Source organism: Falco punctatus (genome assembly GCF_963210335.1).
Source record: "Falco punctatus genome assembly, chromosome: 4".
Taxonomy (NCBI): Eukaryota; Metazoa; Chordata; class Aves; order Falconiformes; family Falconidae; genus Falco; species Falco punctatus.
This window is the reverse complement of record NC_137583.1, coordinates 51,868,254-51,894,675: the sequence shown is the minus strand read 5'-3', so window position 1 is coordinate 51,894,675 and position 26,422 is coordinate 51,868,254. Positions and strand designations below refer to the sequence as shown.

At 58.2% G+C, this 26,422-nt stretch overlaps 4 protein-coding genes across 7 annotated transcripts in view; 3 read left to right on the top strand and 1 right to left on the bottom strand.

Moving 5' to 3' along the window:
• KLHL18 (kelch like family member 18) overlaps positions 1-13,173 on the top strand; it is a 29,399-nt gene extending 16,226 nt beyond the window's left edge. Inside the window, exons 4-10 of one of the 2 annotated variants that reach the window (XM_080385781.1) lie at positions 1,308-1,506; positions 3,614-3,774; positions 4,068-4,204; positions 5,308-5,545; positions 7,791-7,895; positions 8,222-8,333; positions 10,011-13,173. In XM_080385781.1, the coding sequence (XP_080241907.1) occupies positions 1,308-1,506; positions 3,614-3,774; positions 4,068-4,204; positions 5,308-5,545; positions 7,791-7,895; positions 8,222-8,333; positions 10,011-10,397 (1,339 nt within the window). In that variant the 3' untranslated portion in view covers positions 10,398-13,173. The remainder of the gene's footprint in view (positions 1-1,307; positions 1,507-3,613; positions 3,775-4,067; positions 4,205-5,307; positions 5,546-7,790; positions 7,896-8,221; positions 8,334-10,010) is intronic. The other variant, XM_080385782.1, reaches the window with a different exon arrangement.
• Positions 13,174-13,277: 104 nt separating this feature from the next.
• Positions 13,278-14,900, top strand: LOC308063179 (uncharacterized protein). 3 transcript variants are annotated; one of them, XM_080385792.1, is made up of 4 exons: positions 13,278-13,859; positions 13,985-14,095; positions 14,181-14,264; positions 14,359-14,900. In XM_080385792.1, the coding sequence occupies exons 1-4, from the start codon at positions 13,713-13,715 to the stop codon at positions 14,539-14,541; spliced, it is 525 nt and encodes a 174-aa protein (XP_080241918.1). In that variant the 5' UTR covers positions 13,278-13,712; the 3' UTR covers positions 14,542-14,900. The 3 variants fall into 3 exon arrangements, with proteins under 3 accessions (XP_080241918.1, XP_080241917.1, XP_080241916.1); XM_080385791.1 differs by having other exon boundaries at positions 13,278-14,095; positions 14,362-14,900; XM_080385790.1 differs by having other exon boundaries at positions 13,278-14,095.
• Positions 14,901-15,011: 111 nt separating this feature from the next.
• LOC308063171 (cathelicidin-2-like) lies at positions 15,012-17,080 on the top strand (the record flags this gene model as incomplete). The annotated part of the gene is made up of 4 exons (XM_080385779.1): positions 15,012-15,185; positions 16,018-16,125; positions 16,214-16,297; positions 16,937-17,080. 4 exons carry the CDS (start codon positions 15,012-15,014, stop codon positions 17,045-17,047), a joined length of 477 nt encoding a protein of 158 aa, XP_080241905.1. The 3' UTR covers positions 17,048-17,080.
• Positions 17,081-17,169: 89 nt separating this feature from the next.
• LOC308063182 (cathelicidin-B1-like) lies at positions 17,170-26,360 on the bottom strand. Its single transcript, XM_080385800.1, has 4 exons — positions 19,459-26,360; positions 19,131-19,232; positions 18,910-18,993; positions 17,170-18,750 (listed from the first exon to the last, which is right to left on the bottom strand). Exons 1-4 carry the CDS (start codon positions 19,732-19,734, stop codon positions 18,622-18,624), a joined length of 591 nt encoding a protein of 196 aa, XP_080241926.1. The 5' UTR covers positions 19,735-26,360; the 3' UTR covers positions 17,170-18,621.
• Positions 26,361-26,422: the final 62 nt, after the last annotated feature.

The window sequence follows — 26,422 nt, the reverse complement described above, 5'->3', positions numbered from 1 at the left end:
AGCAGCCACAGTTCTCCCAGTCTACCAGGAGCCACTAGGTGTCCTTGGTGAAGACCTGGATTTGAGGGCTCAGCTGTCACTTTGGTTAATGACAAGAAAATAAGTGGACTCTGACCGTCCTGAAGAGCTGGAACCTGCACGCTGAGCTCTTTCTTAAATAGAATGAAGATACAGGATATTTTTAGGCACCTGTGCACAGACAGGTCCATAGTACTGTAACTAAGTCCCATGTGAGCCCTGAGAGTCATCTTCTTGAGAAAGTAATCTTCCCCCCCCCGCCCCCACTCCGCAGTGCTATGTATTTGCTCATACCACAGTGTAGGGCAGTAACTGAGGGCATTCCCCCCCAAAGCGGACACAAGCGGTGTCATGTCCTCACATGCATCTGGATGCCCCTGTCAACAGCTGGGCCTCATTTTTGCAGACCATTAGACACTGAAACCATCATTTTCCCCACACAGGTGGCATTTAGTTAAGCATCTGATGATTAGTGCCACAAAATAAGACAGCTATCAGCTGCTGGAATGGTGACATGCCTGTACTGGGCAGGGCTCCTTGTCTGGGCAGGAGTGTCCAGGACATGTAGGCGTTTCTGTAGAGCACACGGCTGTAAAGAGTATCATCTTCTCCAGCTTCTTTTGTGCCACTGAGCAGCTTTACACAGTAGCTTTGGCTGTGCCAGAGAGGGGCTGGGATCTGGAGTGGTGCTTCTCACTGTCTAACCTCCAACTGCAAAAGCAGCTTTGGTGATAAAGCCTCCTTAATCGCAGGAAATGGCTTTATGAAGCTGTAACAGATGCTGCTCTGTAATACTTGGAAAAGATGTAAGATGAAAAACAGATGTGTGACTGGTATTTGTGCGATATGCTTGAATCCAGCTTTGTCCAACATTGGAGTGATGATTTTTTTTAAAAAAAAAAAAAGGTGCTAGATGCACAGCCCAGGCACACCAAGATGTGGGAGGGAGGGATTGCTGTGCAGAGCCTCCCGTATCGCCTCAACTGACAGCCTGCAGCCTTCACACAGAGCCAGCTGAGTCTGTCCAGTGGCTCCTTGGCAGATCTGAGGTGACATTTTTAAGTTGTGGTTTCCATCCTTTGGCTCTGCTGTGGATTCACCTTCAGATCTCTGTGTAGATATGTTCATCAGGGAGCTGGAACCTGCCATCGTTGAAGAGGACACAGTATGGCTTTTGCTGCTTCGTGTATCCTCAGAGGCTTGCATTGCTTCACTGAACCCATTTGTAATTCTTCCTATCCTTCCATTAAACCGTTGTTATGTTGCTCTCCTCTTCCCCCTTTTCCCAGGCTTCACCCAAAGAACTGTCTGGGAGTGCGGCAGTTTGCAGAGACCATGATGTGTGCGGTGCTCTATGACGCTGCCAACAGCTTCATTCATCAGCACTTTGTGGAGGTATCCATGTCCGAAGAGTTCCTGGCACTGCCTTTTGAAGACGTCCTAGAGCTTGTTTCTAGGGACGAGCTCAATGTGAAGTCTGAAGAGCAGGTGTGTATCTGGTGTAGGTGTCAGCCAAGGCAGTTTTTTCCTCAGAGGGTTTCTGGTTGCTTGGGAGTGGAATGGGATATGACCCTATTCCTGGTCTGGATGAAGCCGAGAAGGTGTGCTGGTGCAGTGGGGAGGTGCTAGGCAGAGCTGTGATGACTCCCTGAACCCCACTTGTCTGCATTGTCAATGTTACCTTGCGCTGAGAAGTGCCCGTTAGAGTTTCTCAGACAATAGGTTGTGCAAAACATTGGTTTAAGGTGTTTTGATTCACCGGTGGAATCTGTTGGGCCCTGGTCCTGGGGAAGAGGGGCTGAGGGTGTTGGCAGGAGCAGGGAGCCCTTCCTCACAGGGCTCATGTTCAAGTCCAGAGGACTGCTTTTGAGGCATAAAGAATTTGCTGCAAGTGCTGCAGCATTTTATAACAGACGTTCCACTGAAATTGTCATCAAGAGCCTCCTCTAGATTGGCTTGTTTCTAGGAAAAAAACGGAAAGCAGGGCTGAACAGCTTTAGGGTGTTCCAGCAGCCTTGAGAATCCATCACGGTGGGCTGACAGTCTGCAGAAGAAACAGAGCCTGTCCCTGAGCCAGTAAATCTGTCCTGCTCTTTCTGAGGAAGTTACTAAGGAGGTGACAAACGAGAAGCAGACCTACAGCTATGTCCATGTAGGGAAAGAGAGTGCTTCATTAATCAGGCTGTCTGGAATGCCCCTGAAATGGGGAGTGGAACCTGCTTCACATTCCAGCTGCATTGCTATATCATACCACAGACTTGTCTCTTGGTGTTTTTTCCAAGTGGCTTGTTTGTGGAGCAGGTAGGAGTGCAAAGGGTCTGTCCCTGGTGACGTTTCCTCGTGCACTGGCATCTGCCAGCCCTCCGTCTTCGGAAGTGGCAGTATTTTAGCGCAGTGCAGCTTATCTGCTCATCATAAAGCACCTTGTAGAGCAGTTGTGTTTTGGGGTTTCTTTAAGCTCACCCTGGTGCTGTTGCAAAAGTCCTTTTGCACTAAAGCCTCAGGAATGGTGATGTGGGAGACTCCGTATCTCCACAAAAGAACGACTTTGTAATTTTGTTCTAGTCCATGGTACTACTGGACTTTTCTCCACCACCACAGGCTGCAATAAGAGACCACCCAAAGCAGGTGTGTAATCTGGTTTAGAGGGCAGCTGGCCTGTGAGGTGGTGGCCATGACCCCAGTGACCGGTTGGTTCTCCTGCGGCTTCTGGGAGATCGATAGAGGTTTAAGATCTCCCCGAGCTGAACCTGTGAACAGAGGTGAGGCTGCAGCGTGTAATGTTGGCCTTAGAGCGTGACCCCTGGTCGGTGCGGCTGCTGGGGACACTGTGCTCAGTGAGAGCTCTGCCTGGGGTGACAGTGACAGGGCTCAGATTTAGTCATCTGGATGTAAGCGCAAGGGTGCGGAAGGACAACCTAGCTCAGGCTTTAACTGTGAGAGTCCTCTTAACTGAGAAGTACGTGTCTGCAATTAAACTTAAATTAAAATTAAAAAAAAAAAATTAAAAAATTAAGTCACCAGGCTCAGTCTGTAACCTGGAGTACTCCAAAACACGGCGGGTGAACGGTGTTTTGAAGAGGTCTGTCTCTCCAGTGTCTGCAAAGGGAGCCTAGAGGGACCAGCTCATCTCTAGACATCTACTTTATGGGCATCCAAAGTTAACATCGAAACCGTCCTCTGGTTTTTCGTAGAGCAGCACCCTTCTCTTTTCTTCCCTGGTTTCCTGATTTTTGACACTAAACAAACAAGGTTTTGCATTCTGTCCCACCTTTCCCAGCTCCTTCCTCTCCCTGCAAACACTTGTACTAAACATCCCATCCCACAGGACAACAGATCAGTATTATGGCAGACTAAGCTGGAGGCAGAGGTAGCGATGCCAAAGTCAAGCCACCCAAGCATCACGCAACAGGAGAGCCTTCTGGTGCAACGTGGAGCATCCCTGTTCTGTCCTGAAATAGTGTGGCCTGAGATAGGGGAAGGTCATTGTCAATATGTGGTTTCTTCTCCATCAGACAACTGGCAGTAGTAGGAACTTGCAAAAAAACCCAAAATAATCCCAAAATTGTAACTTCCTATGCCTCTCTTCCGGCAGGTATTTGAAGCTGCGTTAGCTTGGATACGGTACGACCGAGACCAGAGAGAATCATTCCTACCTGAGCTCCTGTCCAAGATCCGCCTGCCCCTTTGTCGGCCTCAGTTTCTCACTGACCGCGTGCAACAGGATGACCTGGTCCGCTGCTGCCACAAGTGCAGGTGAGGCTTGGACACGGGGTTAGAAACCACTGAGGGGAGGGTGGCCCTCAGTGGGGTTGAGGTAGCAGGGATGTGGTTTAGCAGTCTTGGAGACTGAAATTCTCTCTTTCTGTAGACAGAGCAAAAATCCAAAGCACCCTCCTCAATTTTAACCTGGCAGCAGGGCCATGTTGCCTTCTGGAAGTGTTGGAAATAGTGGGGGGAAAGTCAGTTGCTTAAATCTGCATCTGACTTAAGACGGTCAGATTTCATCATATCAGCCAAGCTCTCTAATTATTTGGCTTTGGTTTCAGGGATCTAGTTGATGAGGCAAAAGATTATCACCTCATGCCAGAGCGCCGGCCACACCTCCCAGCGTTCAAGACCCGTCCTCGGTGCTGTACATCGATTGCAGGATTGATTTACGCTGTTGGAGGACTTAACTCAGCAGGTACCTTGCATATCCGCTCCCCGCAGAGGAGAGCAGTGTAGTTTTCATGATGGGATAATGAACTTCCCTCATGGGAAGCGTTGAGCAGCGTCTCCTCCTCTGTGCAGCACATGGACCCCTCTGACATGCTCAGGGTGGCTCTTCCCATAGTTTAATGTCTTCCAGCTAGGAATTCTGTCTAGTCAGGTTTATTTAGGTCAGTATTCTTGCATATCTTAAAGATATTCTGGAGATGGTATTCTTGCCCAATAGCAACAAGCAGAACTTGGAGGTATCTAGGTGATCACAGCCTGGCCGGGGCTGGAAGGGCCCCCTGGAGCTCCCCCAGCCCACCCCCCTGCTGAAGCAGCTCTCCCAGGGCAGGCTGCACAGAGCCACGTCCCGGCGGGTTGGGATGGCTCCAGAGAAGGAGACCCCACAGCCTCTCCGGGCAGCCTGTGCCAGCGCCCGGCACCCTCCAGGGAAAGAAGTTTGTCCCCAGGTTCCGCAGGAGCTGCCTGTGGTGCAGCCTGTGCCCGCTGCCCCTTGTAACTGTCTGCTGGAGCCTCAAACCCGCTTAACCTGGGACGTGGGCTCTGACTAGCGGGTGCGTGCCGGGCACCTTCGAGTCACCCCGCTGGGATCCACCCCGCGGTCACGCAGGACAGGGCTGGTTTATCCTGCAGAGAAGCTGCGATCCCGGGAAGCAGCGACACCAACAGCTGTGCCGCTGCAGGGCTCTGCTGCCCCTGTGAGGCTGTGAGGCCCCACTTCCACAGCCTGGGACTTGTCGGGGTTGGGTTCAGAGCAGGGGCGCCCTTTGACACGCTCCATAATCTTTTTGCGTTGTGGAGTGCGGTTTACGTGAATTTTTCAGAGCAGGCTCACTTTGCAGGTGAGTAGAGATGTGGCTGGGAAATGCCTCTGACTCGACTTTGATGTGGGAGCAGGGAGGCTGGAATCGGATGTGTCAGAGAGATCCCGATGTCTCCCTGGAGAAGAGCAGGCAAAGTCCTTGTGCAGACCCACCTTTGGCATCAGCACAGAACGCCTTGTGCACCTCTGCTACAGATGGGCTTGCTAGAACGGTGTTTTATCAGGTCTCCCCCTTTTAATTTGAGTAGCAAATTTTTATGCAGGTGACTCGCTGAATGTGGTGGAAGTCTTTGATCCCATTGCCAACCGCTGGGAGAAGTGCCAGCCGATGACGACAGCCCGCAGCAGAGTCGGGGTAGCGGTGGTGAACGGACTGCTCTATGCCATTGGCGGCTACGACGGCCAGCTGAGGCTGAGTACCGTGGAGGTTTACAACCCAGAGATGGATTCCTGGTCCAGAGTGGAAAGTATGAACAGCAAGCGAAGGTAGGTGTGGCTTGCTCAGTGGGAAGGGGACCTTTGAAGCAGGAGGGGGCAGGGAGTGGGGAAGTGAGGTTGTAGGAAGGCTGGAGGCATTGGGCGGTGGTGGGTGCTGAACGAGAGGTTCATGTGTGGGGAAGGAGGCAAAGGAGAAGGAGGAGTGGAGCAGTATGGAAGCAGGTGGGGTTTGCTTGGCCACCTTTGGGGCACTCATGCTGATTCTGGGTACTGCTTGCCGGTAAGAGGGGAAAGCTCAGCAGCCCAACAGTTCTGTCTGTGCATCACGGCACTGACAAGGAAAGCTGTTAATACCTTGGTAAGTGAAGTGCAGCTGAGCAGCGTGGGCTGTAAGCTACAGAGATGTAGATTTTCATAGAATCCTAGACTGGTTTGTGTTGGAAGGGAACATAGACCCCCCAGTCCCACCCCTGCCACACGCAGGGCCCCCTTCCCCCAGCCCCGTCCAGCCTGGCCTTGGGCACTGCCAGGGCTGGGGCACCCACAGCTGCTCTGGGCAGCCCGTGCCGGCGCCTCGCCGCCCTCACAGGGAAGGATTTCTCCCTCAGCTCTGATCTCCATCTGCCCTCTCTCAGCGCAAAGCCGTTCCCCCTTGTCCTGGCGCTGCAGGCCCTTGGGAAAAGCCCCTCCCCAGCTTCCTCGCTGGCCCCTTTGGGTGCTGGAAGGTGCTCCAGGCTCTCCAGGAGCCTTCCCTTCTCCGGGCTGAACAGCCCCAGCGCTCCCAGCCCGGCTGCGCAGCAGAGGGGCTCCAGCTCCAACAGTTTTGGTGGCGTCGGGGAGTGAAATCAAACTAAAAAGAATGGTAATTTTCTGCTGGTGAAGCCTGTAAGGGTTTGAACTGGAGTCCCAAAGGAGGTGGTCAGAACCTTGTTTCTTCATATTGTGGTCCTAGATGGTAGGTTAAGCACTGGAGAGCACTGTGTAAGAAACTGCTGTCCTGCTAGGAATCAAATAAGTCATTTTACCATCGCTGGCCAGTGCTGGCATCTTCTTTCCCTACCAGAAAGCATAAGAAGCACAGCTGGGAAGGAGAGTAGTATTTTTATCATTTAGGGAGATAAGTTGACGTCTAAGCAGAAGGTGTCTGTGCTTGATGAACAGAGCTGCGCGGTTCCCGACCAGCCTCGAGACCGCTTTGTGGTTGGGTTTGGGAGCTTGACCCTGCGTTGCTTTGAAAACCACCTCTTACGTTGTGTGATTGTCCTGTCGTCCCCACCGCAACACAGTAGCTGCCTCCACATTTAAACATCTTCCTGGCATCCAGGGTTTCTGCTGCAGTTCTCTTTGCACTCACACCCGGTCACTAAGAGTTGTCGAATTGTTCATTTTGCTGCAGGCTTTGCAGCACGTCTTTACCGCAGTGGTTTGTCTGGCTTGGGTTTTTTGTGGTCTGAGATGTTGATCGCTTGGGAAGAGCACACTGCAAGCGGCTGAGCACATGAAATCCTGGGCCCAAGGCTCCCATTTGTAGCAGAAAAACTCAGGTTTTCCGTAGCAGTGAGGTTCCTGGGAGCTTTTCCCACAGTGAGAGGCAGCTGCTTTTCCAGGATGGGGTTGTTCTGCCCTGAAGCCAGGCAGAACAGGTGTTGGATGCTCTTGTGCAGGGGAAGATGTCAGTTATTGCACAATCTGGTCAGCTCCAGCTGTGGTGCTGGGGTTTTACCGCTGAGGATCGTGTTGCCAAGCTTTTATGAGAAGCTTTGACTACACTTTCAAGGTGGGATTCAAGCCTTTTGTCTGAAACGTCTCATTTGATAGCCTTTTTGAGTCAAATATGTGACTTACAAGGTGCAATGACAGGGTCAGGCACCTTGGTTTAACAAGCCTCATGTTTGACAGCAGTTAGCGCATCTCCTGAGCCTGTGGAGCAATGTCCATCACCAGTGTTATCTCTGACCAGCAGCGGTGGGGAAGCCCTTCATGGGAAGCCAGAATTGCTGGGATTTTCACCCATGATCTGGGTCAGAATCTCTCCCTGTGTTTTTTGTTTAGTTCCTTTGATCAGGAAAACGGGGTGTGCTTGTGCCACAAGCATTGCTGGTGACCTGTGAGGCTCTGAGCTCGGGTGGGATTGAGTGGTTCAGCAGCCTGGAGGTGAAGCCGGGAAAAAGGAGGGGGCTGGGTGGGGTGGAGGAGGCGATGGCAGGCAGCAGGCAAGGCAGGGTGTGCAGATGTACTGTGTGACATGTGGCAGCACCTGCGGCTGTCTCAGGGGGTCCTGCTTTCGTTACAGTGCAATGGGAACAGTGGTGCTGGATGGTCAGATCTATGTATGCGGTGGATACGATGGAAACTCATCCCTCAACTCTGTGGAATCCTATTCTCCAGAAACAAACAAGTAAGAGCTCTTCATGCCCTACGGATTATCCCTCTGTTTGCTGCTAGGGTAGTGCCTTGCTGTGGCACTGCCAGGTGTCCAGGCTGTAAAAGGAACATGGTGAACGATGCAGAAAAGCGTTTGTATCTTGACAGTGGAGCAGCATCTGTCTCCGCAAGAGTTTACCTGGATGCAAGCAAATGGAACCATGATTTAAATAAAACAAGCGGTGAAGGGAGGGCTACTGGCACCCAGTGCCAGAAAATGAGATACAGTTGAATAATGTGGGGGGGGTGTGTGTGCTGTACCGGCAGGACCCTTGCTAACCTCTCCCCTTTCCTGGCAAGGTGGACAGTGGTGACCCCCATGAGCTCCAACCGCAGCGCTGCTGGTGTCACTGTCTTCGAGGGCCGAATCTACGTGTCGGGAGGGCATGACGGCCTGCAGATCTTCAACAGCGTAAGTCTGCAGGGTGCGGGTTCCTGCAAGCCTGGCACAGAAATAAGTCTACTGCTGGTAGCCAAAGGGTCGGGCTGGGGCTGGGAAGGCTCTGTGCCCTTTCCCTGTGCACCCAAAGTGCCGTAAGTGTTTGCACGACCAAATTCTGTCATTTCCAGGGCCCTCCTTCTTGCTTGGGAAGAAATGAGCTAGCCAGGTACCCACTGGGAACTGGGCTGGAAGTGCTGCTCTTGTTCCCCAGTGCCAAAAGGATTGAGCTAGTGCATTTTGTTGTCTCCCAGTTTCCTTCACTTTCTAAATAATTTTATCGTTGCACCCCTGTCCCTTTTTGAGCTCTGAAGTATCCCAGATGTCAGGCTTTTCCCTCTGCTTTCTGTGCCTGTTCCATGGCTTCAGCTTTAGAAGCAGATTATCTTTGAAACAAGCTTCATAGCAGGAGGAGTTGGTACGAGGCCAGCTTGCCTTCTTCCACCTGTGTTTCAGTTTGCCTGTTCTCTAAAGAAAAACCTGATGTGGAACAGAAAAGACTCATTCATCTCCTCAGGAGTGGAAATGTGGGGAGCTGTATCCGAGCTGGGTCTGCTGCTAACACTCGCCTCTCAGAAATTTGTAGTAAAGGGTTTGTTGGGAGCAGTGAGAACTATTTCTGCCTTGCTCAGCAGATTGGGGCAGGCTGTTGTCTGCAGCCTGAAGTACCCCAGAGCCAAGAACTACAAATCTGCTTCTCCAAGCACATTCCTGAGCGTGCCAAGTTTGGAGCAGTGCTGGAGCCCTTGCAGAAGGGGTCCATCTAATGGTCTCTCCAGAAATGCAAGGGATGCAAAATGGTGGTTGGTTGTATTTTTTTTTTACTGCTCCCCGCCACCCCTGCCGAGGTACCAGATAACCCATCTACAAACCTACCGACAGGAGAATGCCAGCCTTTTCCAAAAGTGGCAGAGGTTACTGTGCAGAGGAAGGGGGGGAAGTCCTGCCCTTTGCCACGGGTGCAAGATGTAGGCTTGAACTGCATCAGGAGCAGTGGTTGCCTGACATGAGAAACTAGAAAGTGTGAACTGTTACAGCTTAAATCTGATGCCTGGGCAGAATGAGGAGCCTCACGTAAGGTTAGGGGACACTTAGGGAATTGCTAAGGACAGCTTAGACGTGCATCTCTTGGGTCTGAGAGAGCTTTGGCTGGTTCTGCCTTGGGGCATCATGTGTGCGTGAGGAAAATTAATACATTAGAATGAAGACAGAATCCTGTGGCACTTGAACTTTTAAGTGAAGGGTGTTCGATCCTTTTGGTGCTGAGGCTCAGATACCCATTTAAAACACCACACAGAAGGTGATGAAAGGGGCAAGAGGTAGAGGGAGCATTTTCAAAGCTGCATTTGCCATGGTCTCTGAAGCATATCTGGTGGGGAGAGCAGTCTCTTTCCCCAAATTTGTCCACTCCAGCTTGACAGTGAGTCACTGGGCTGTCAGAGGGAGCAAGGTGAAATGCAATGGCTGGTGGGATCCAGGATGTTAGAAAAGCTTAATAACAATACAAAATCTGAATGTGTGAAGCTGAGACACAAAGCCCGCATTCCCTGGCCAGCTTGCACTTGCATGTTGGAACATTCTGTGTGATCCGTGCCCCGCGGTAGGTCCCGAGCAAGGGTCCCTAACGCCGTGTGCTCTCTGTCACTGCAGGTAGAGTACTACAACCATCACACAGCCACCTGGCACCCGGTGGCCAGCATGCTCAACAAGCGATGCCGCCATGGAGCCGCCTCGCTGGGCAGCAAGATGTTTGTCTGCGGAGGGTACGACGGGTCGGGCTTCCTCAGCATCGCTGAAGTGTACAGTTCCATGGCGGATCAGTGGTACCTGATCGTCCCCATGAACACCCGGAGGAGCCGTGTCTCCCTCGTTGCAAACTGTGGCCGTCTCTATGCAGTGGGGGGTTACGATGGACAGTCCAACCTCAGCTCGGTAGAAATGTACGACCCGGAGACAAACCGCTGGACGTTCATGGCCCCGATGGTGTGCCACGAGGGCGGGGTTGGCGTGGGCTGCATACCTCTCCTGACCATCTGAGAAGGAAGCGGTCGGGGGGGGGGGGGGTCTTTTCAAGGACAGTACAGGGAGAGGGTCGAAGAGTGTTCCATGCTGTGATACCCACAGAGGTGTGTTTCTGGGTGCTCAAGTGTCATTCACAAACACACATGCACAGACAACTTGACAAAACAATCCCCACCCTTGCCTTCTTGGGCTGAGGCTCCCAAAAGATCAAACGTTTTGAAATATGGTGCATCTACAGACCTGCTCGCCTCCCTCTGCCACCCATTAGCCACAGCTCCGAGCCAAGGCCAAGCGAATCCCTCCACTGGCTGTTGGTTTTCCAAACAGCCCTGCCGTCTGCTTTCCGCTGCACCTTGGGGAAGTGCTGTTGTAGGCTGGGGGAGGAGGGCAGGCTGAATTGCGACATAAAAACGGCTGCTGTAATGACTTTGGAAATACAGCTGCATCTTCTGTCAGCAGCAAAATTACCCCAATACCCCCAGGCTTCGGTCAGCAGCGATGTTTGGGTGTCGTGGAGGCTTGCTGCTGGCCATGGGTGGCTCTCACCTGGCGTATTGAAACAAAAAACCCACCAACATCAGTTCTCAGACCCCATTCAGGCTCTGCGTTTTAAGGTGCTGCTTACACAAGACATCACTGGCTTCTCAAAGCAGAGCTGTGCTTTCTTCAGCTCGATGGGGAAAACTTCTCCACAAGAGCCGCATGATGGAGAAACTAGGAAGAGGAGATCTGGTCGGTTAAACCATTGAATCGTTTTAGCAAGCTTTGGAGGGGAAGCTGAACGTTAAATGACACTAAGCAACAGTCTTAGGATTTCAAAATGGGAAATAGGCCAAGATGTTAGTTATGAAGATGTCCCTTAAATTAAATACTGAGATATTTTCAAAGTTGATGTTTAGGAGGCAGCTGGAGCAGAGAGGGGGCTAGGATCTTTCAGGAGGGGCAAAAAAAATAGGTGTTGAATTTGTCAGCTCGGGCAGATCAAGCACTGTGCTTGCACGAGGAGCTGCGGTCCCTGGGTGGGGGCAAAGGGACAGCTGCCCAAGCGGGGCTGCTTCGGGCAGGGAAATCCCCCACAGAGACACAGGGTGAGCACCTCTGCAAAGGGCCGGCGGCATATCGCACGTTGGTGGGGCTGCTGCAGCTGTGGCGTGGGCCAGATCCACACCCTTGGTCTTTCCTGGTTTGCTTTGCTGGGAAAGGTCTTTGCGGTAGGTTTTGTGCCAGGAAACTTCCTGCGGCAGGGCCAGAGCCGCTGCCTGGCATGAAGCAGCACGGCAGCTCCCTGCCTGGGCACTCCTTGCCTGCATCAGCGCTTCCCTTGCCCGAGTACGAAACCCAACGGCAGGCAGGTGGGGACAGGCTGCTGCCCCCCCACCTGCTCCAGCAGGACAAACTCAACACTAATCCTGCCGGCAGCAGCAAAGGGATGGGGATCTCACCCCCTGCCCTGCCCAGTCCCAGTGTTTTGGGGGGCTCGGAGCCTGTCCCTCCTGTCCCCTGCCTGGCTCTGAACTGGGAAGAGATAGATGTTCATCCCAGCCCCTAAATCCGGACCCCCCAAACTTGTTCGTAACCTGACTCCCAGTGTCATTTGGGATTTTAACTTTGGCTGTATATGTGGATGTCTATATATTCAGGTACTATGTATATTTTAGGTATATATAATGAGTATATCTGGCTATAAATGTGATTTGTCAGTATATATCTTATTTCCTCCATGTACATCAGCCGCTGAGTTCACTGGAGGGGGAATTTATTTGGGGGTTCCATGCTGCTAAGACTCTATAAAAAGGAAAAAAAAATAGCCAACCACCCACAAATACTGGGATTACAATTAAGTCTCTTTTTTGGGCTGTGGATTGCAGGAATAACTGAGCCTGAGCCTGCACGGCAGTGTGGGCTTTGCAGAAGGGGCAGCCTCCGGCTTTGCGGGGCAGGACCACACGGTGTTCCCGTCTCTCTGCCAGTGTTCCCCAGCATCGAGTGCTGCTGCAGGGAGTCGTGTAGCTCATGCTCTTGTGGACCTGCCTCATCTCCCTCCCCACAGCATCTTCTCTTCCCCAGGACACATCCTGATGGTCGCCATGTGCAGAGGAGGCTTTGAGAAGCGTGGGGCTGCTCTCCTGGCATGCTGTTTGTCCCATCTCCCATCCCTTCTCCTTCCCAGCATCTCCCAGCCGGGGCTTTGTGTCTGTTAAGAACACAAATACTGGCTCAAACACACTAGAAAGTCTTTCTTGCAAAAGCCAGGGTGTGTTAATGACCCACAGGCTCCCAAGCTGATGCTCAGCAGCACAGTGGTCCCAGGGCACTCAGCCATGCTGCTTGGGCTCCCAGGGTTTTGTTCCCCAGGGCTTTCTTTGCTTTTCCGTTGTGGAGGAACCAAAGATAAAGGGGAGCTCCTGGCCCTTCAGCAAGGCTGCAGCACCTCTGTCCCGGGCCCCAAAATGCTGGCGTTCGTAAGGGAACAGAAAAATCCTGAATTTTGGGGAAACAAGCCCTGGTCACCCAGGAAATTTAAACTGGGAGAGTGTAAGCCACTCTGTGCAACCCTCAGTAAATCCCTGTGTCCTCAAATTCAAGGAAACCCCCAAAATTTTGCAAAATGCGTTAAGGATCCTCATCATGCCAGCATGTTTATGTGTCTGCAAACCACGCTGCACTCCCTGCCACGGCCCTCGAACCTGCTGTGCTGCTTCCCCCTGCAAACACCCCACCACGTCCCCACCCTGAAAGGGCACTTTTACTGCCACTTAACCCTTTTTATATTAAAGCCAAGAGAAATGTCTTCCCTGGCCAGCTGGTGCGGTGTCTTTGGGTGAGGTCGGGGGGGGGGGGGGGCGTTCTGGGTGAGATGGCATGATCTCTGTCTGGGCACAGGGGTCAGCTCAGTCTGAGCTCTGAGCAGAGCGAGAGGATTTAAAAAAAAAACAACACCAAAAACTGTAAAGAAAAGGGAGAGGGCAGGGGGCTCCTGTTTTTTCTCTCCGTGGGAGCTGGGAGAATGTTCTTGCGGGATGTCGAGCGTGGCTGGATGGATCCCAGGGGCACGAGTTGTACCATCTTGCCCTGAAATTGGGAGCAGACGAAGGGAAGGGGCCACTGAGGGGGATTTCAGCCTCACCGAGCCTCCAGCATCACCACCATCTCCGCCAGGTCCAGGCAAGCGCCTGCCACGGCGCCGTGCCAAGGAAAACACGGGCAAACCGATCCCCTCCCCATGGCGGTGGGGCCGCTGTTTATCCTGGAGGCGAAGCTGGCCGAGCTGGGGGCCCCGAGCCGAGCCGGAGCTGGTTCCCGAGCCGTCCCAAGGCTTCCCACGGCCACATGGCGCTGGTGCTGGGAGCCATGCTGCTGGTGGTGGGTGCCGCAGTCCCCCTGGGGCTGCCGGCTCCCCGCGACCTGGCTCGTTCGGTGCTGGAGACCCACGGGCAGGAGCTGAGGCTGCTCAAGCTGCTGGGAGTCACCAGGACGGTAGGACTGGGCGGTGCGGTGGGTGCACCTGGGTGCCCCCAGCTTGGGCACGCACCGTGGTGGGGACCCCTTTCCCCGCCGGCGCTGGGAAGCCACCGACCACTCCATCCTTTTTCTCCCGGCAGACATTTGACTGGGGCACCCATTTCAGCATCAACTTTACCGCCCGGCAGCCTGCCTGCCCCAAAAACCTCCCCGAGCAGCGCGGTGCCGGCTGCCGAGCCCGCCCGGGCAGGGTGAGTGTGGGACCGGGACCCCCCCAAACCACGGAGGGGGACAGAGAGGTGTCCCCAGGGTGCTCAGGGTTCATATGTCCCCCAGGTACAGCGATGCACGGCCCAGGTCTCTGTCTTCGCCTTCCTGCCCGACGTGCCGCTGTCGATGGTGGAGTGCAGCCGGGAGCCGGTGAGACCCCAGCACTGGGGTTGTGTCCCCCCCCTCAACACTTTGGGGATGTTCTTTGGTGGCAGGTGAAGCCCACCCTTATTTCTCCTATTAGCAGCCCGGTGGCAGCACCCAGCCCCACTCCCCTGGCACCCCGCGAGTCTTCAGCACCAACCCGGGTCAGCCATCATCATCATCATCATCATCCTTGCGGCCACCCCCACGTCCTCGGACCCCCATCGGCAAGTCCCTCCCAGGGACACCCCGCCACCCCTTGTCCCCAGCGGAGCTGGAATAAAGATATTTTGGGGTTGTATGTGTGCATCTGTCGGGGGGGGTGACAAACTGGGGGGCTGGGGAGCCCCCCCCAGTGTTGGGCAACAGGGATGGGGCAAGCCAGGGGTTGCACAAGCCCAGGGGGCACCAACCCGCCACAGGCAATGCACCCCGATCTCTGTGGGTCCCTGCCGGGGGGGAGTGGGGATGGTCCCCACGGGGGGCTCACAGCCCCTCCATGCCCACCCAAAGGGCTGCAAGGGCTGGGGACACCTGGGGAGCAGGGCCGTGTCCCCGAGGGGGACCAGACGTGTCACCATCTGCAGGTGGAACATGCTCAGGGCCCCCCCAACCTGTGTTCCCCCACCCCAAAGAAAAAATCTCCACTCCATGGGCTGTTTGCAGAGGGGAGGAGCGGAGCCCCGGGGCGGGTTCCCCAACTGCCGGGGGTGGAGGATAAAAAGGGACACAGGGGTAGCCGTGGGGACAAGGATGCTGAGCTCCTGGGTGCTGGTGCTGGTGGTGCTGGGGGGGGCCTGTGCCCTCCCGGCCCCGGCCCCCCTGGCCTACACCCAGGCGCTGGCTCAGGCTGTTGACTCCTACAACCAGCGCCCCGAGGTCCAGAATGTCTTCAGGCTGCTCAGCGCCGACCCCGAGCCCGCCCCGGTGAGTGTCACCCGTTCGTGACCCCCCACTCGTGACCCCCACACTTGTGACCGCCACCCCGCTCATGCACCCCCACTTGTGGTCCCCCACTCACGATACCTGGACTCAGGCTGCTCAGTGCCACCCACCAAGCCCACCCCAGTGAGTATCACCACAACGCATGACCCCCCCAACCCACTCGTGACCCCCCCACTCAGGCTGCTCAGCGCCAAACCCAAGCCCACCCTGGTGAGTCGTGACCCACCCGCCATGATCCCCTCACTCCTGACCTCCCACCCAAACTGCTCAGTGCTGACCCCAAGCCTGCCCCATTGAGTGTCACCAGTTGTGACCACCCCCCTTCGTGACGCCCCACTCATGTTCTCCCCCCACTTGTGACCCCCGCGTTGTGATACCCCACTTTTGATCCCTTACTTCAGCTGCTCAGTGCCAGCCACCAAGCCCCCACCAGGGAGTGACCCCCCACGCATGATCCCCCTGAATCATGACCCCCCCACTTGTGATCCACCCCCCACTGGAGACCACCCCCCCCATGATCCCCATACTCCTGATCTCCCACCCAAACTGCACAGCGCCAACCCTGAGCCCGCCCCAGTAAGTACCACCCACCCACGATCTTCCCCACTTGTGACCCCCACCCACTCGTCCCACCCACCCACTCGTGCCCCCCACTCACTCGTGTTCCCCACCCATGATCCCCACACTCCTGATCCCCCACCCTCACTGCTCAGCACTGACCCCAAGCTCACCCCTCGGAGTGCCACCCCCGCGTCATCTCCCCCACTCCCAACTCCCACCCACCCGTGCCCCCCACCCACTCGTGTCCCCGCAGGGGGTTGAGCTGAGTGCGCTGCGGGGGCTCAACTTCACCATAATGGAGACGGAGTGCACCGCCAGCACCCGGGTGAACCCCGACGACTGCGACTTCAAGGAGCATGGGGTCAGGATGGGGATGGGAACACCCACCGGGGGGTCCTGGGGGTCCTCACTGGGGTCCCTGGGGTGACTCTGGGTGTCCCCTCTTCCAGGTCATCAAGGAGTGCTCGGGGCCAGTGCAGTTCCTGCAGAGCTCCCCTGAGATCGACCTGCTCTGCAGCGATGCCTCCTCCAACGTGAGTGGGGGGCCAGCACTCACCCCCGCACCCATGGGTGGGGCGTTAGGTCTTGGTGTCCTTCCTCCTGCCCCACAGCTCAGGGTCCGCTGTCCCCAAAAGAGACACCACCCCAATGGCTCCAGCCCGCGGGTGGTGGAGGGTGGGATAGGGGGTCCTGGGGCACCCGCAGGGTGCTGGGTGCCGGGTGCTGGGTCCTGGGCAGGGTGCTGGGTGTGGGGACATGGGTGTGGGGTGCTGGGTGTGGAGTCCTGGGTGGGGGATCCTAGGTGGGGTGCGGGGTGTGAATCTTGGGTGCAGGGTCCTGATGGTGGGGTGTGCAGGGTGCCAGGTGCTGGGCACAGGATCTCAGGTGCCAGGTGTGGGGTGATGGGTGCGGGGTCCTGGGCAGGGTCCTGGGTGTGGGGACCTGGGTGCAGGGTGCTGAGCAGGGTCCTGAGTGCAGACATGTGAGTAGGGTCCTGGGTACAGGATTTTGGGTACCATGTCCCACGTGTGGGGTGCTGGGTGCTGGGTGAGGCGACCTGAGTGCAGGGTGCTGGGTGCTGGGTGCAGGGTCCCAGGTACAGGGCCCACAAGTGGGGTGCTGGGTGCCAGGGAGCCCCCCTGACCCCAGTGACCCTGCTGTCCCCTCGGCAGCCGGTGCTCATCCAGCGGGGCCGCTTCGGGCGCTTCCTGGGCAGGATCCGGCACTTTCGGCCCCGGATCAGCTTCAACGTCCAGGCCAGGGGCAGCATCCGCCTGGGCTGACCCAATAAAGGGGCCGCTGCGGCCGCTGCATGAGCCGGGCTCCTCACTGCCTCCCGCGCGCGGCACGGGGAAACTGAGGCACACAGGGCTCCTCTCCCCACACCAGCCCCACGTGCGGTCCTCACCTGGGGGTAAATGGCTTGGCCTGGAGCCACACACGTCCCACCCTACATCCCCCCCATGGCACCATCCTCCCCATGGCATCATCATCCCCATGGCATCATCCTCCTCACGGCATCTTCATCCCCCCCTTAGTGTCATCATCCCCTCTGTGGTGGCATCATCCCCTCCATGGTGGCATGATACCCCCCATGGTGTCATCCCCCCCATGACATCATCCCTCCCACGGCATCATCCCCCCCATGGTGTCATCGTCCCCATGGCATCATTGTCCCCACTGCCCTTCGTCCCCCCCCAAAACCAGAAGCAATGGCAGCGGGGAGGCAGGGAGGGAAGGAGCTGTAAAAGAAGGGCCTTGGGAGGGGGTCAGCTTCCGAGGGACCCCCCTGTGACAGTCCCCTGCTCAGGGGGGGTCCAGGCACTGGCCTCGGCTGTGCCACCAGCGCTGTCACCAGCAGATCAGAGTGGGGACATTGGGGCATGGGGACACAGGGACCCCTGCACCCCAAGAGTGGCCAGCCTGGGGTCACAGCTGCAGCTGCAGCTCCAGTGGTCCCATGGGACCCTGGAGATGTCTCCCCTGTCCCCCCTGTCCCCTCCAACCCTGCAATATCCCAACGGTCCCATGGGCCCATGCCCCACATGCACCCCTGTGGGGACCCCACAGCTGGCACAGGCTCCTGGGGACCCCCTGCCCCCCGAGGTGTCTCACTCTGTCCTCCTTGAACCCTCAGGAGTCAGGGTGGGCGTGATGGAGAAGTTGAGATGCCACAGGGAACTGATGGGGATGGGGACGGGGACAGGGTGATGGCACCCACCAGGGCAAGATGGCACCCATCACTGGGTGCCCAGCACCAGCCCAGGGAGGAAGCATCCCCCCTGCACCCCTAAACCCCTCCCCATGCAGAGGTTCTGGTGTCCCCATGGGGATGCCGGGGGACCCGGTGGTGTCCCCGGGCTGTGGCACTCACCGGGGTGAGCTCAGGGTCAGTGCTGAGCAGCCTGAAGGCACCTCAGGGTGCTGGCTGAAGGTGTAGTGAGGGGGGCCGAGAGGGCACTGCCTGCACCAGCACCCAGGAGCTCAGCATCCTTGTCCCCATGGCCATCCCTGTGTCCCCTTTTATCCCCCGCCCTGGGGCTCTGCTCCTCCCCTCTGCAAACAGCCCACAGAGTGGAATTTTAGGGGGCAGGACAGGAGGAGGGCAGGTTGGGGGGGGCCTGAGTGTGTCCCATCTGCAGATGGTGACATGTCTGTTCCCCTTGGGGACACAGCCCCACCCACCATGGGTCCCCAGCCCTCAGAGCCCCTTGGAGGGACTGTGGGCCCCCCATGGGGACCATCCCCACTGCCCCCAGCAGAGACCAGGGCGCCACCGGGCATGTTGCAGGGACATTTATTGGAAGCGGGGTTTCTGGGTGAGGGGCAGGGGTGGGGGGCACCCGTACAGCCCCGCTCAGGCTTGGGGCTGCTTGAGGTTGAGCTTGTCGCGGATCCAGATCCTGCTGCACTGGAAGAAACCCCTGAAACGCTCCTTGATCCTGGCAAAAAACCCCACGAGCCTCGATGTCTGGAGGCGGCCAAACTGGGAGGAGGAGAAGCAGCAGCGTGGAACCTCGAGGGGATGCGGGGGAGCCTGTGTGACCCCCCTGGGGATGTGCCCCACGGCAGCCAGGGCAGGGAGCCGGTGGCGATGCCAGTGGCGATGCCAGAGGGGACGGTGCCATGTCCGGCACCTTCTTACCGTGCGGGGCACCCGCTCGCAGGAGAGCTCCGCCGTGGGCTGCCGCTGCTCCAGGAAGACACTGCCCCGGCACCAAGCCACTGCCTGTGGGGAGGCAGGGGGGGCGTGGGGGAGGTGAGGCCGAGGGGAGCCTGAACCCCCCCGTGCCTCAGTTTCCCCATCAGCCACTCCCCAGTTCCACGCCAGTGGCGTGCGGCAGGTGGTCACTGCCGGCCACTCACCCTGGGCCAGCGGCCCTGGCAGGTGGTCACCGCCGGCGGTGCACGGCACGAGGTCTCCTCCACGGTGAAGCTCAGCTCCTGCTGGTGCTGCAGGTCCGCGGGCTGGGAGAGGGGACAGGACCTGTCAGGGACCCACGGCACCGCTGCCCCCACCATGGGCTGGATCAGCCCAGAGAGGGGCCACATCCAGCCTGGAGATCAACCAGGTTCAGCCCCAACTTGGGTGGGGCCCAGCCCCAGAATGGGCCAGATATAGCCCAGAGAAGGGCCAGTTCCTGCACCACCCACACTCAGGGCACCTCCCGGCATGGAGGAGCTCAGCACCCACCCAGCCAGGCCGGGGCTGGGTGTCCCGCAGCCGCAGGACATAGGGACTGACAGGCCTTGTGTTGAGCAGCTCCACGGCTGCCGAGACGGCGTCCTCGTAGCTCACAGCCCAGAGCCCCGGTGCGGGTGGCGGGATGGATCCATCCAGCCCCAGCGTGGATCCCTCCGGCCCTCGCGTGGATCCCTCCAGCCCCAGCGTGGATCCCTCCGGCCCTGGCGTGGTGGCTCTGGCCAGCCCCAGCAGCAGTAGCAGCGGCACCGCTCGGCACGGCCTCATCCTGCCCACTGCCACCCGCCGTGCTGGGCAGCCCCTTTATGGCAGCTGCCCGGGATGTGCCGCCACCGCCAGCATGGGTGGTACCGCGGGCGGACGCTTCCCCCTCTGCCACTGGGAAATTCCCAGTGGGCTGAATTTGGCCAGGAGCCGAGCCCATCCCACTGTCCCAGCCCTAGGGACAGGGGCTGCCAGCCACTGGTGCTCAGCAGAGAGGTCACAGGGTTTGGGGTCCCCCTGCCATGGTGGTCCCTGCAGGAGGGCACCGCGTGCCCGGGGAGGGTGACAGCGAGGACAGGTGTGATGTCAAGGTGCCACTAGAGACAAGCCTGGGGGCAGCACGCTGGTGTTGGAGGGATGCTGTGCTAGCGACATCCCTCGGTCTGCCACCTCGGTGTGGGTAGGGGATGGCGACCCACGCTGTGGCAAGGACACAAGGGTGACTGATGTGTCTCAAACCATGGAAGGACTTGAAAACACTACGTAGGAATTAGGGCTTCGGCCCCACCCCCAAACAGGTGGCAGGATCAGTACCCAGCTGAAGGGCTGCTACCAGTGCCTGGGGGGCCAGGAACGCCCGTGGGACCCCGGGGTGCGTGAGCAGTGTGGCCATCAGGTCAAGGGAGGGGATCCTGCCCCTCTGCTCTGCCATGGGGACACTGCATCTGCAGCGCTGGGTCCATGCTGGGCTCCCAGTTCCAGAGGCAAGGAGCTACGGGAGAGGGCCCAGCGGGGGCTGCGAGGCTGATGAGGGGACGGGAGCCTCCCCCGCAGGAGGGAAGGCCGAGAGGGCTGGAGAGGAGCAGACTGTTCAGCCTGGAGAGGAGCAGCTTGGGGGCCCTTATCGATGCCCACAGGCGCCTCCAGGGCGGTGGCAGGAGGATGGGGCCAGGCTCCTGCCAGGGGTGCCCAGCGGCAGGACAAGGGGCAGCGGGCACAGGCTGCACCACAGGCAGCTCCTGCGGAACCTGGGGACAAACTTCTTTCCCCGGAGGGTGCCGGGCGCTGGCACAGGCTGCCCGGAGAGGCTGTGGGGTCTCCTTCTCTGGAGCCATCCCAACCCGCCGGGACGTGGCTCTGTGCAGCCTGCCCTGGGAGAGCTGCTTCAGCAGGGGGGTGGGCTGGGGGGGCTCCAGGGGGCGCTTCCAGCCCCGGCCAGGCTGCGATTCTGTGGTTCTGGGTAATGCCCACAGCATGGGCAGCAAACAGGAGGAGCTGGAAGCCATTGTGCAGCTGGAAAACTAGCTGCCATCATGGAATCACAGTGGGATGACCAGCACAACTGAGTGCTGCACTGGGTGGCTACCAGCCCTTCCGAAGGGACAGGCCAGGGGGGAGCAGCACCGCGGTAGCCCGGTGCCTTGGGAGTGTTTTGCATCCCTAGAGCTCACCAAGGGTGCCCGTCGGGTTGTGTCTGTGGGTCGGAACGGGAGGGCCAGCAGGGCAGATGTCCTGGTGGGAGTCTGTTACACACCAGCAGCCAGGACGAAGAGGCAGATGAAATGCTCCACACCAGCTGGGAGGAGTGTCACCATTGCCAGCCCTTGTCCTCATGGGGGGCTTCAACTTCCCCGCTGTCTGCTGGAAATACAGCACTGCAGGGAAGACAGAGCCCAGGAGGACCCTGCAATGCGTGGAAGAGACCTTCCCAACGCCAGCCAGGGAAAGTGCCCCACGGGACATGTTTGTGAGCAGAGGAGGACTTATGGGAGATGTGATGGTTGGGGCCATCCTGGGCACAGTGACCTCGAAATGATGGAGTGTTTGATTCTCAGAGGAGGGGGCAGCAGCACAGCCACCTTGGGCTGCTGGAGGGCACGGTGGGCTGCGGGGGAGCCTGGCTGGCAGCACCTGGCTGGCAATCCTGAGGGGGCAAGGGGGGCGGGGAGGCTGCGTGGTCTTCAGGAAGGACATCTTCAAATGCAGGACCAGGTCATCCTCATGTGCCAAAAGATGAGCCAGTGAAGAAGAGCAGCCTGGCTGAGCAGAGAGCTTTGGGTGGAACTCAGTGAAAAAAGAGAGTTTATGAGCTTTGGAGGAAGGGGCAGGCAGCTCGGCAGGGCCACACCGGTGTCCTGGGGTTGCGCAGGGACAAAACCAGAAGGGCCAAAGTCCAACTAGAACTTAACCTGGCTATTGCCGTAAAACACAATAAAAATGCTGCTACAAATATGTTGGCAACAAAAGGAGGGTGGAGGAGAGCCTCCATCCTTCATGGGGTACTGGGGGGAACATCGTGACCGAGGGTGAGAAAAAGACCGAGGGGCTTTAACGCCTCCTTTGCCTCACGCGTTAACACTCAGAGCAGCTGTTCTTGGGGTACCCAGCCCCTGAGCTAGGAGGTGGGGATGGGGAGCAGAATGAAGCCCCCACAATCCAAGAGGGAATGGTCGGTGACCTGCCCCAGCACTGACACACAGCAGAGTGTGGGGCCAGGCGGAACCCCCCAGGGCACCGAGGGGCTGGCAGCAGCGCTCACCGAGCCACTGCCCATCGTCTCGCAGCAGCTCTGGCTCACGAGGGGTCCCCGGTGACTGGGGGTCACCCAACGTGACACCCACCTCACCTGCAGGAAGGAGGATCTGGGGAACTACAGACTCAGCCCGACCTCGGTGCCGGGCCAGGCCCCGAGTGCCACCATGTGATACATCCAGCACGACCAGGCGGTCAGGCCCAGCCAGCGGGGGTTCATGAAAGGCAGGTCCCGCTCCACCGACCCGATCTCGGTCCACGACAAGGTGACCCGCTCAGTGGGTGAGGGACAGGCTGTGGGTGCTGCCCGCCTGGACCTTAGTGGAGCCTTTGGCACCATCTCCCACAGCAACTCCTGGAGAAACTGGCTGCTCACGGCTTGGACAGCTGGACCCTACACTGGGTGAGAAGGTGGCTGGCTGAGCAGTGGGGAGCGGAGCCACGTCCCACCAGCCCGGGCACACGCGGTGCTCCCCGGGGCTCAGCGCAGGGGCTGTGACTGGGCCAGGGGGCCGGGGGCACCTCAGTGTGTGCAGGCACCACCGAGCTGGGGGGAACACTGACCTGCCGGGGGGCAGGGGGCTCTGCAGGGGGTCTGGGCGGGCAGGCCGGCCAAGGGGCCGAGCCCAGCTGTGTGCGGGTCACCCTGGCCCCGTGCTGGAGCCTGCCCGGGGGTCACACCAGCCCCAGGAGCTCCAGGCTGGGAGCAGGGGGCTGGGCACTGCCTGGCGGGGAAGGGGCTGGGGGGCAGCAGCTGGGCACGAGCCCCCCGCATGCCCAGGTGGCCAAGGGGGCCAGCAGCGCCCTGGCTGGTGTCAGACACGGCGTGGCCAGCAGGGCTGGGGCAGTGCCCGTCCCCCTGCGCTGGGCACTGGGGGGGCCGCCCCTCGGATGCTGGGCTCAGTTTGGGCCCCTCAGCACCAGCCAGACCCTGAGGGGCTGGAGCGTGTCCAGAGCCGAGCAGGGGGCTGGGGAAGGGGCTGGGGCACCAGCCTGGGGGGGGCTCAGGGGGGAGCTGGGGGTTCAGCCTGGAGAGAAGGGGGCTCAGGGGGGACCTTCTCGCTCCCTGCAGCTGCCTGACAGGGGGGTGCAGCGGGGGGGGGTCGGTCTGTGCTCCCAGGAACAAGTGACAGGACAAGGGGAAACGGCCTCACCTTGCCCCAGGGCAGGTTTAGATTGGGGGCTGGGGAACATCTTCCCTGAAAGGCTGGTCAGGCACTGGGACAGGCTGCCCGGGGAGGTGGTGGGGTCACCGTCCCTGGGCGTGTTTAAAAGACGTGTAGATGCGGTGGTGCTCAGGGATATGGTTTAGTGCTGGGCTTGGTAGTGCTGGGTTAATGGTTGGACTTGATGATCTTAAAGGTCTTTTCCAACCCAAACAATTCTCTATGGAGTCTGCCTGCCCTGGGTACCACAAGCCACCATGCTGGGGCAAGGTGCACCTCAAGGTGACCACCAAAGAGCTGACCCAGGTTTGATGGGGAGGTAGGGTGACACCACGTTGAGGTTCTCACTCCTGTTCTCCCCCAGGGCTGGATAAAGAAGCCACCCTGCCCCACGGCTGGCTGGGGCTTTCTAGCCCCCAGGGTGGTGGTGGTGGTGTTTTATGGCTGGGCGGAGCAGTGAAGACATCCATCCCTCATGGCAAACAAAGTGGGTTTGACCAAACGACAGCCTTGGGAGCGGTTGCCCTCTCCTAGGCCAAGCAGGAACCTCCAGGAAAACATCAAGGAACCCTGCCCAGAAGATGACCCTCCATTCAACCCCCACCTGCTCCACCATGTGCAGCGAGCAGAAGCCCAAAGCCACCCAACAAGTTCAGAGCTGTGTGGCCAGTGGAGACCATCAGGTATGTTCTCCCAGCAGCTTGTAAATCAAGCAGAGACAAGTGTGCCCAGGTCAGAGCTGGTGGGTGGCATCCGGGAAGTCCCCAGGGACAAATGCTGTCAATCACAGACCCATAGGACAGCTTAGGTTGGCCCTGGAAAGATCCAGGTGCAACCAGGTCCAACCTTCCATGGAGAAGGGACCCTAGATAGGATTGATTATCTTGCAAACCATCCAGGTTCATCCTGAGGACTTCTAGCGATGAGGACTCTACTGTGTCCCTGCAAGGTTCTTCCAGGGAAAAACTGGTCTCACTGTACAACCCAAGTTGAGATGAAACCTCTCCCAGTACCCACTTCCCCTTGTCTTGTCCACGTGGCTCCTTGGAAGCCTCCACCATTTGAGTACTGGACTACTGTGATGAGGTCCCCTCGCAAGTCTTCTCTCCAGGGAGAAGAGACCAAACTCCTTCAGCCTTTCCTCCTACAGCAGGCTCTCCAGCACTTTGACCATCGTTCTGACCTTCCTCAGGACCCTCTCTACTCTGTCTGCCTCCTTCTTGACTTGTGGGGACCAGAACGGGACACACCAGAGGTTGTACCCAACAAGAAGGTGGTTGGGAACCATCAGCATGGAGTGAAAATGGACTCAAAGGACAGGCCTGGAGGGTGGTGGTCAAGTTCAGGGGGAGGCTGGTCACTGGTGGTGCTCCACAGAGGTCCACACCGGGTCCCATCTTGTTTCACATCTTCGTTAACAATTAGGATGATGGGACAGGTGTACCCTCAGCAGGTTTGTAGCTGACACCCAGCTGGAAGGAGTGGTTGATGCGGCAGAAGGTTGTGCTGCCATCCAGAGCAACCTCAGCAGGCTGGAGAGATGGGTCAGCAGGAACCTCACGGGGTTCAACAAGAACTGCCACATCCTGCACCAGGGCAGGAACAACCCCAGGCACCAGGACACGGTGGGGGATGCCCAGCAGCTCATCACAGGTGGCCCTGGGGGTCTCAGAGGACACTAAGGTGACCATTAGCCAGCAGAGGAACCTGTTGCTCAGAGGGGTTGTGGGGTCTCTGGTTTTGGAAGATACTCAAAACTCAACTGGAGGCAGTCCCTGCCAGCCCTTCCGCACTTCTTCAACTTGAGACAAGTTTTTGGAGAAGGCAAATTCCTCCCAAATTCTCCAGTTCTTCCAAATTCCTTCCGAATTCTTCAATTATGCAGCAAATTGGGTTTGGATGAGACACCCAGCACCAGAGGTCCTTGCTGGGGCTCCTACCCCTCTGCAGCACAATGTCAAGGTGACCAAAGTCGGTCACCTTTTATCAGAACCAAAACCCTTCCAGCTCTCAGGAGGGAACATGTGGCCGAGCAGCACCCACACCCCACAGGGAGAGAGCGCTCAGTGCAGCGGTCCGGGTCCCACGGGAGGGTGTAGGGCGCACTAGGCCTCTGAAGGAAATTTTTTGCTCTTTTCCTGCAGCTCACACTTAGGATTTAGCGGCCACCAAAAACAGTTATCAAGACCTTCAAGTATTATTTTTGAGCGCCCTGTGTAAACCCCTAGCAGGCTCACGTATTTCACAATAGACATGAAACCCTGCGAGGCCATTTTGGGAACAAAAAGGGAAAATGTAGTGAGTTCTGGTCAGGGTAACCCCATGCTCACACAGCTACTGCTGCCCTTCTCAGGGCAGCACCCCCCACCAGCTGGGAGGAGGGCCAAGTAAATCCCCAAAACCAAACACCAAGGCCCCGAGCCGTGAGAAATAACACGCTCATAAATCAGTCTCTCACTTTATTTGACCACCGCCCCATTGCGTTGCCCCTCATTCCTGGCATCTCACATATTTCTTTGTCGTTTATTTGTTCCCACAGCCGATCCCTGACCTGTTTTGGCAGCGATACGGTGAGGGAAAGCGCCGCGGGGAGGCCGGGCAGCCCCGGGTAACCTTACCGGCCAGGCCTCAGCAGCGGGGGGAGATCACGGCCGGCGGGGCTGGAGGGGGGAACCCTCCCCGCCAGAGGCCGGGCAGGCGGAGAGGCCACCGCGGAGAGGCTCTGGGGGGCTGAGGGGGGAGGGGCGGCAGCGCGGGGGCACAAGGGCCCCGCCGAGGGGCAGCTCCACAGCAGCCTGGCCGCGCCCCCCACACTCCCGCAACGGGGCCGGCCCCGCCGCTTCACAAAATGGCGGCCTGGGGGGTGAGGCCCGGCCCAGCCCGACCCGCGGCCTCGCGCAGGGCCGCCCGCCGCGCCCGGGGCCCGACCAGCCCGCCGGGGCAGCGCCGAGCGGCGGCGGAGGGCGACAGCCACCGCACTCCTCGCACCGCCCACCCAGGCCCGCTTCGCGCCCCGCGCCGGAAATGCCGCCGCCTGAGCCAATAGGCGCTCG

Excerpts from the sequence above, each read along its gene's own strand:
- LOC308063179 (XM_080385790.1), top strand. The coding sequence starts at position 13,403 with ATGTCGAGCGTGGCTGGATGGATCCCAGGGGCACGAGTTGTACCATCT. Across the intron at positions 14,096-14,180 it reads GCCGAGCCCGCCCGGGCAGG|GTACAGCGATGCACGGCCCA; the intron begins GTGAGTGTGGGA and ends TATGTCCCCCAG. Across the intron at positions 14,265-14,358 it reads TGGAGTGCAGCCGGGAGCCG|CAGCCCGGTGGCAGCACCCA; the intron begins GTGAGACCCCAG and ends TTCTCCTATTAG.
- LOC308063182 (XM_080385800.1), bottom strand. The coding sequence starts at position 19,734 with ATGAGGCCGTGCCGAGCGGTGCCGCTGCTACTGCTGCTGGGGCTGGCC. Across the intron at positions 19,233-19,458 it reads CCCAGCCCCGGCCTGGCTGG|CCCGCGGACCTGCAGCACCA; the intron begins GTGGGTGCTGAG and ends CCCCTCTCCCAG. Across the intron at positions 18,751-18,909 it reads GCGAGCGGGTGCCCCGCACG|TTTGGCCGCCTCCAGACATC; the intron begins GTAAGAAGGTGC and ends TCCTCCTCCCAG.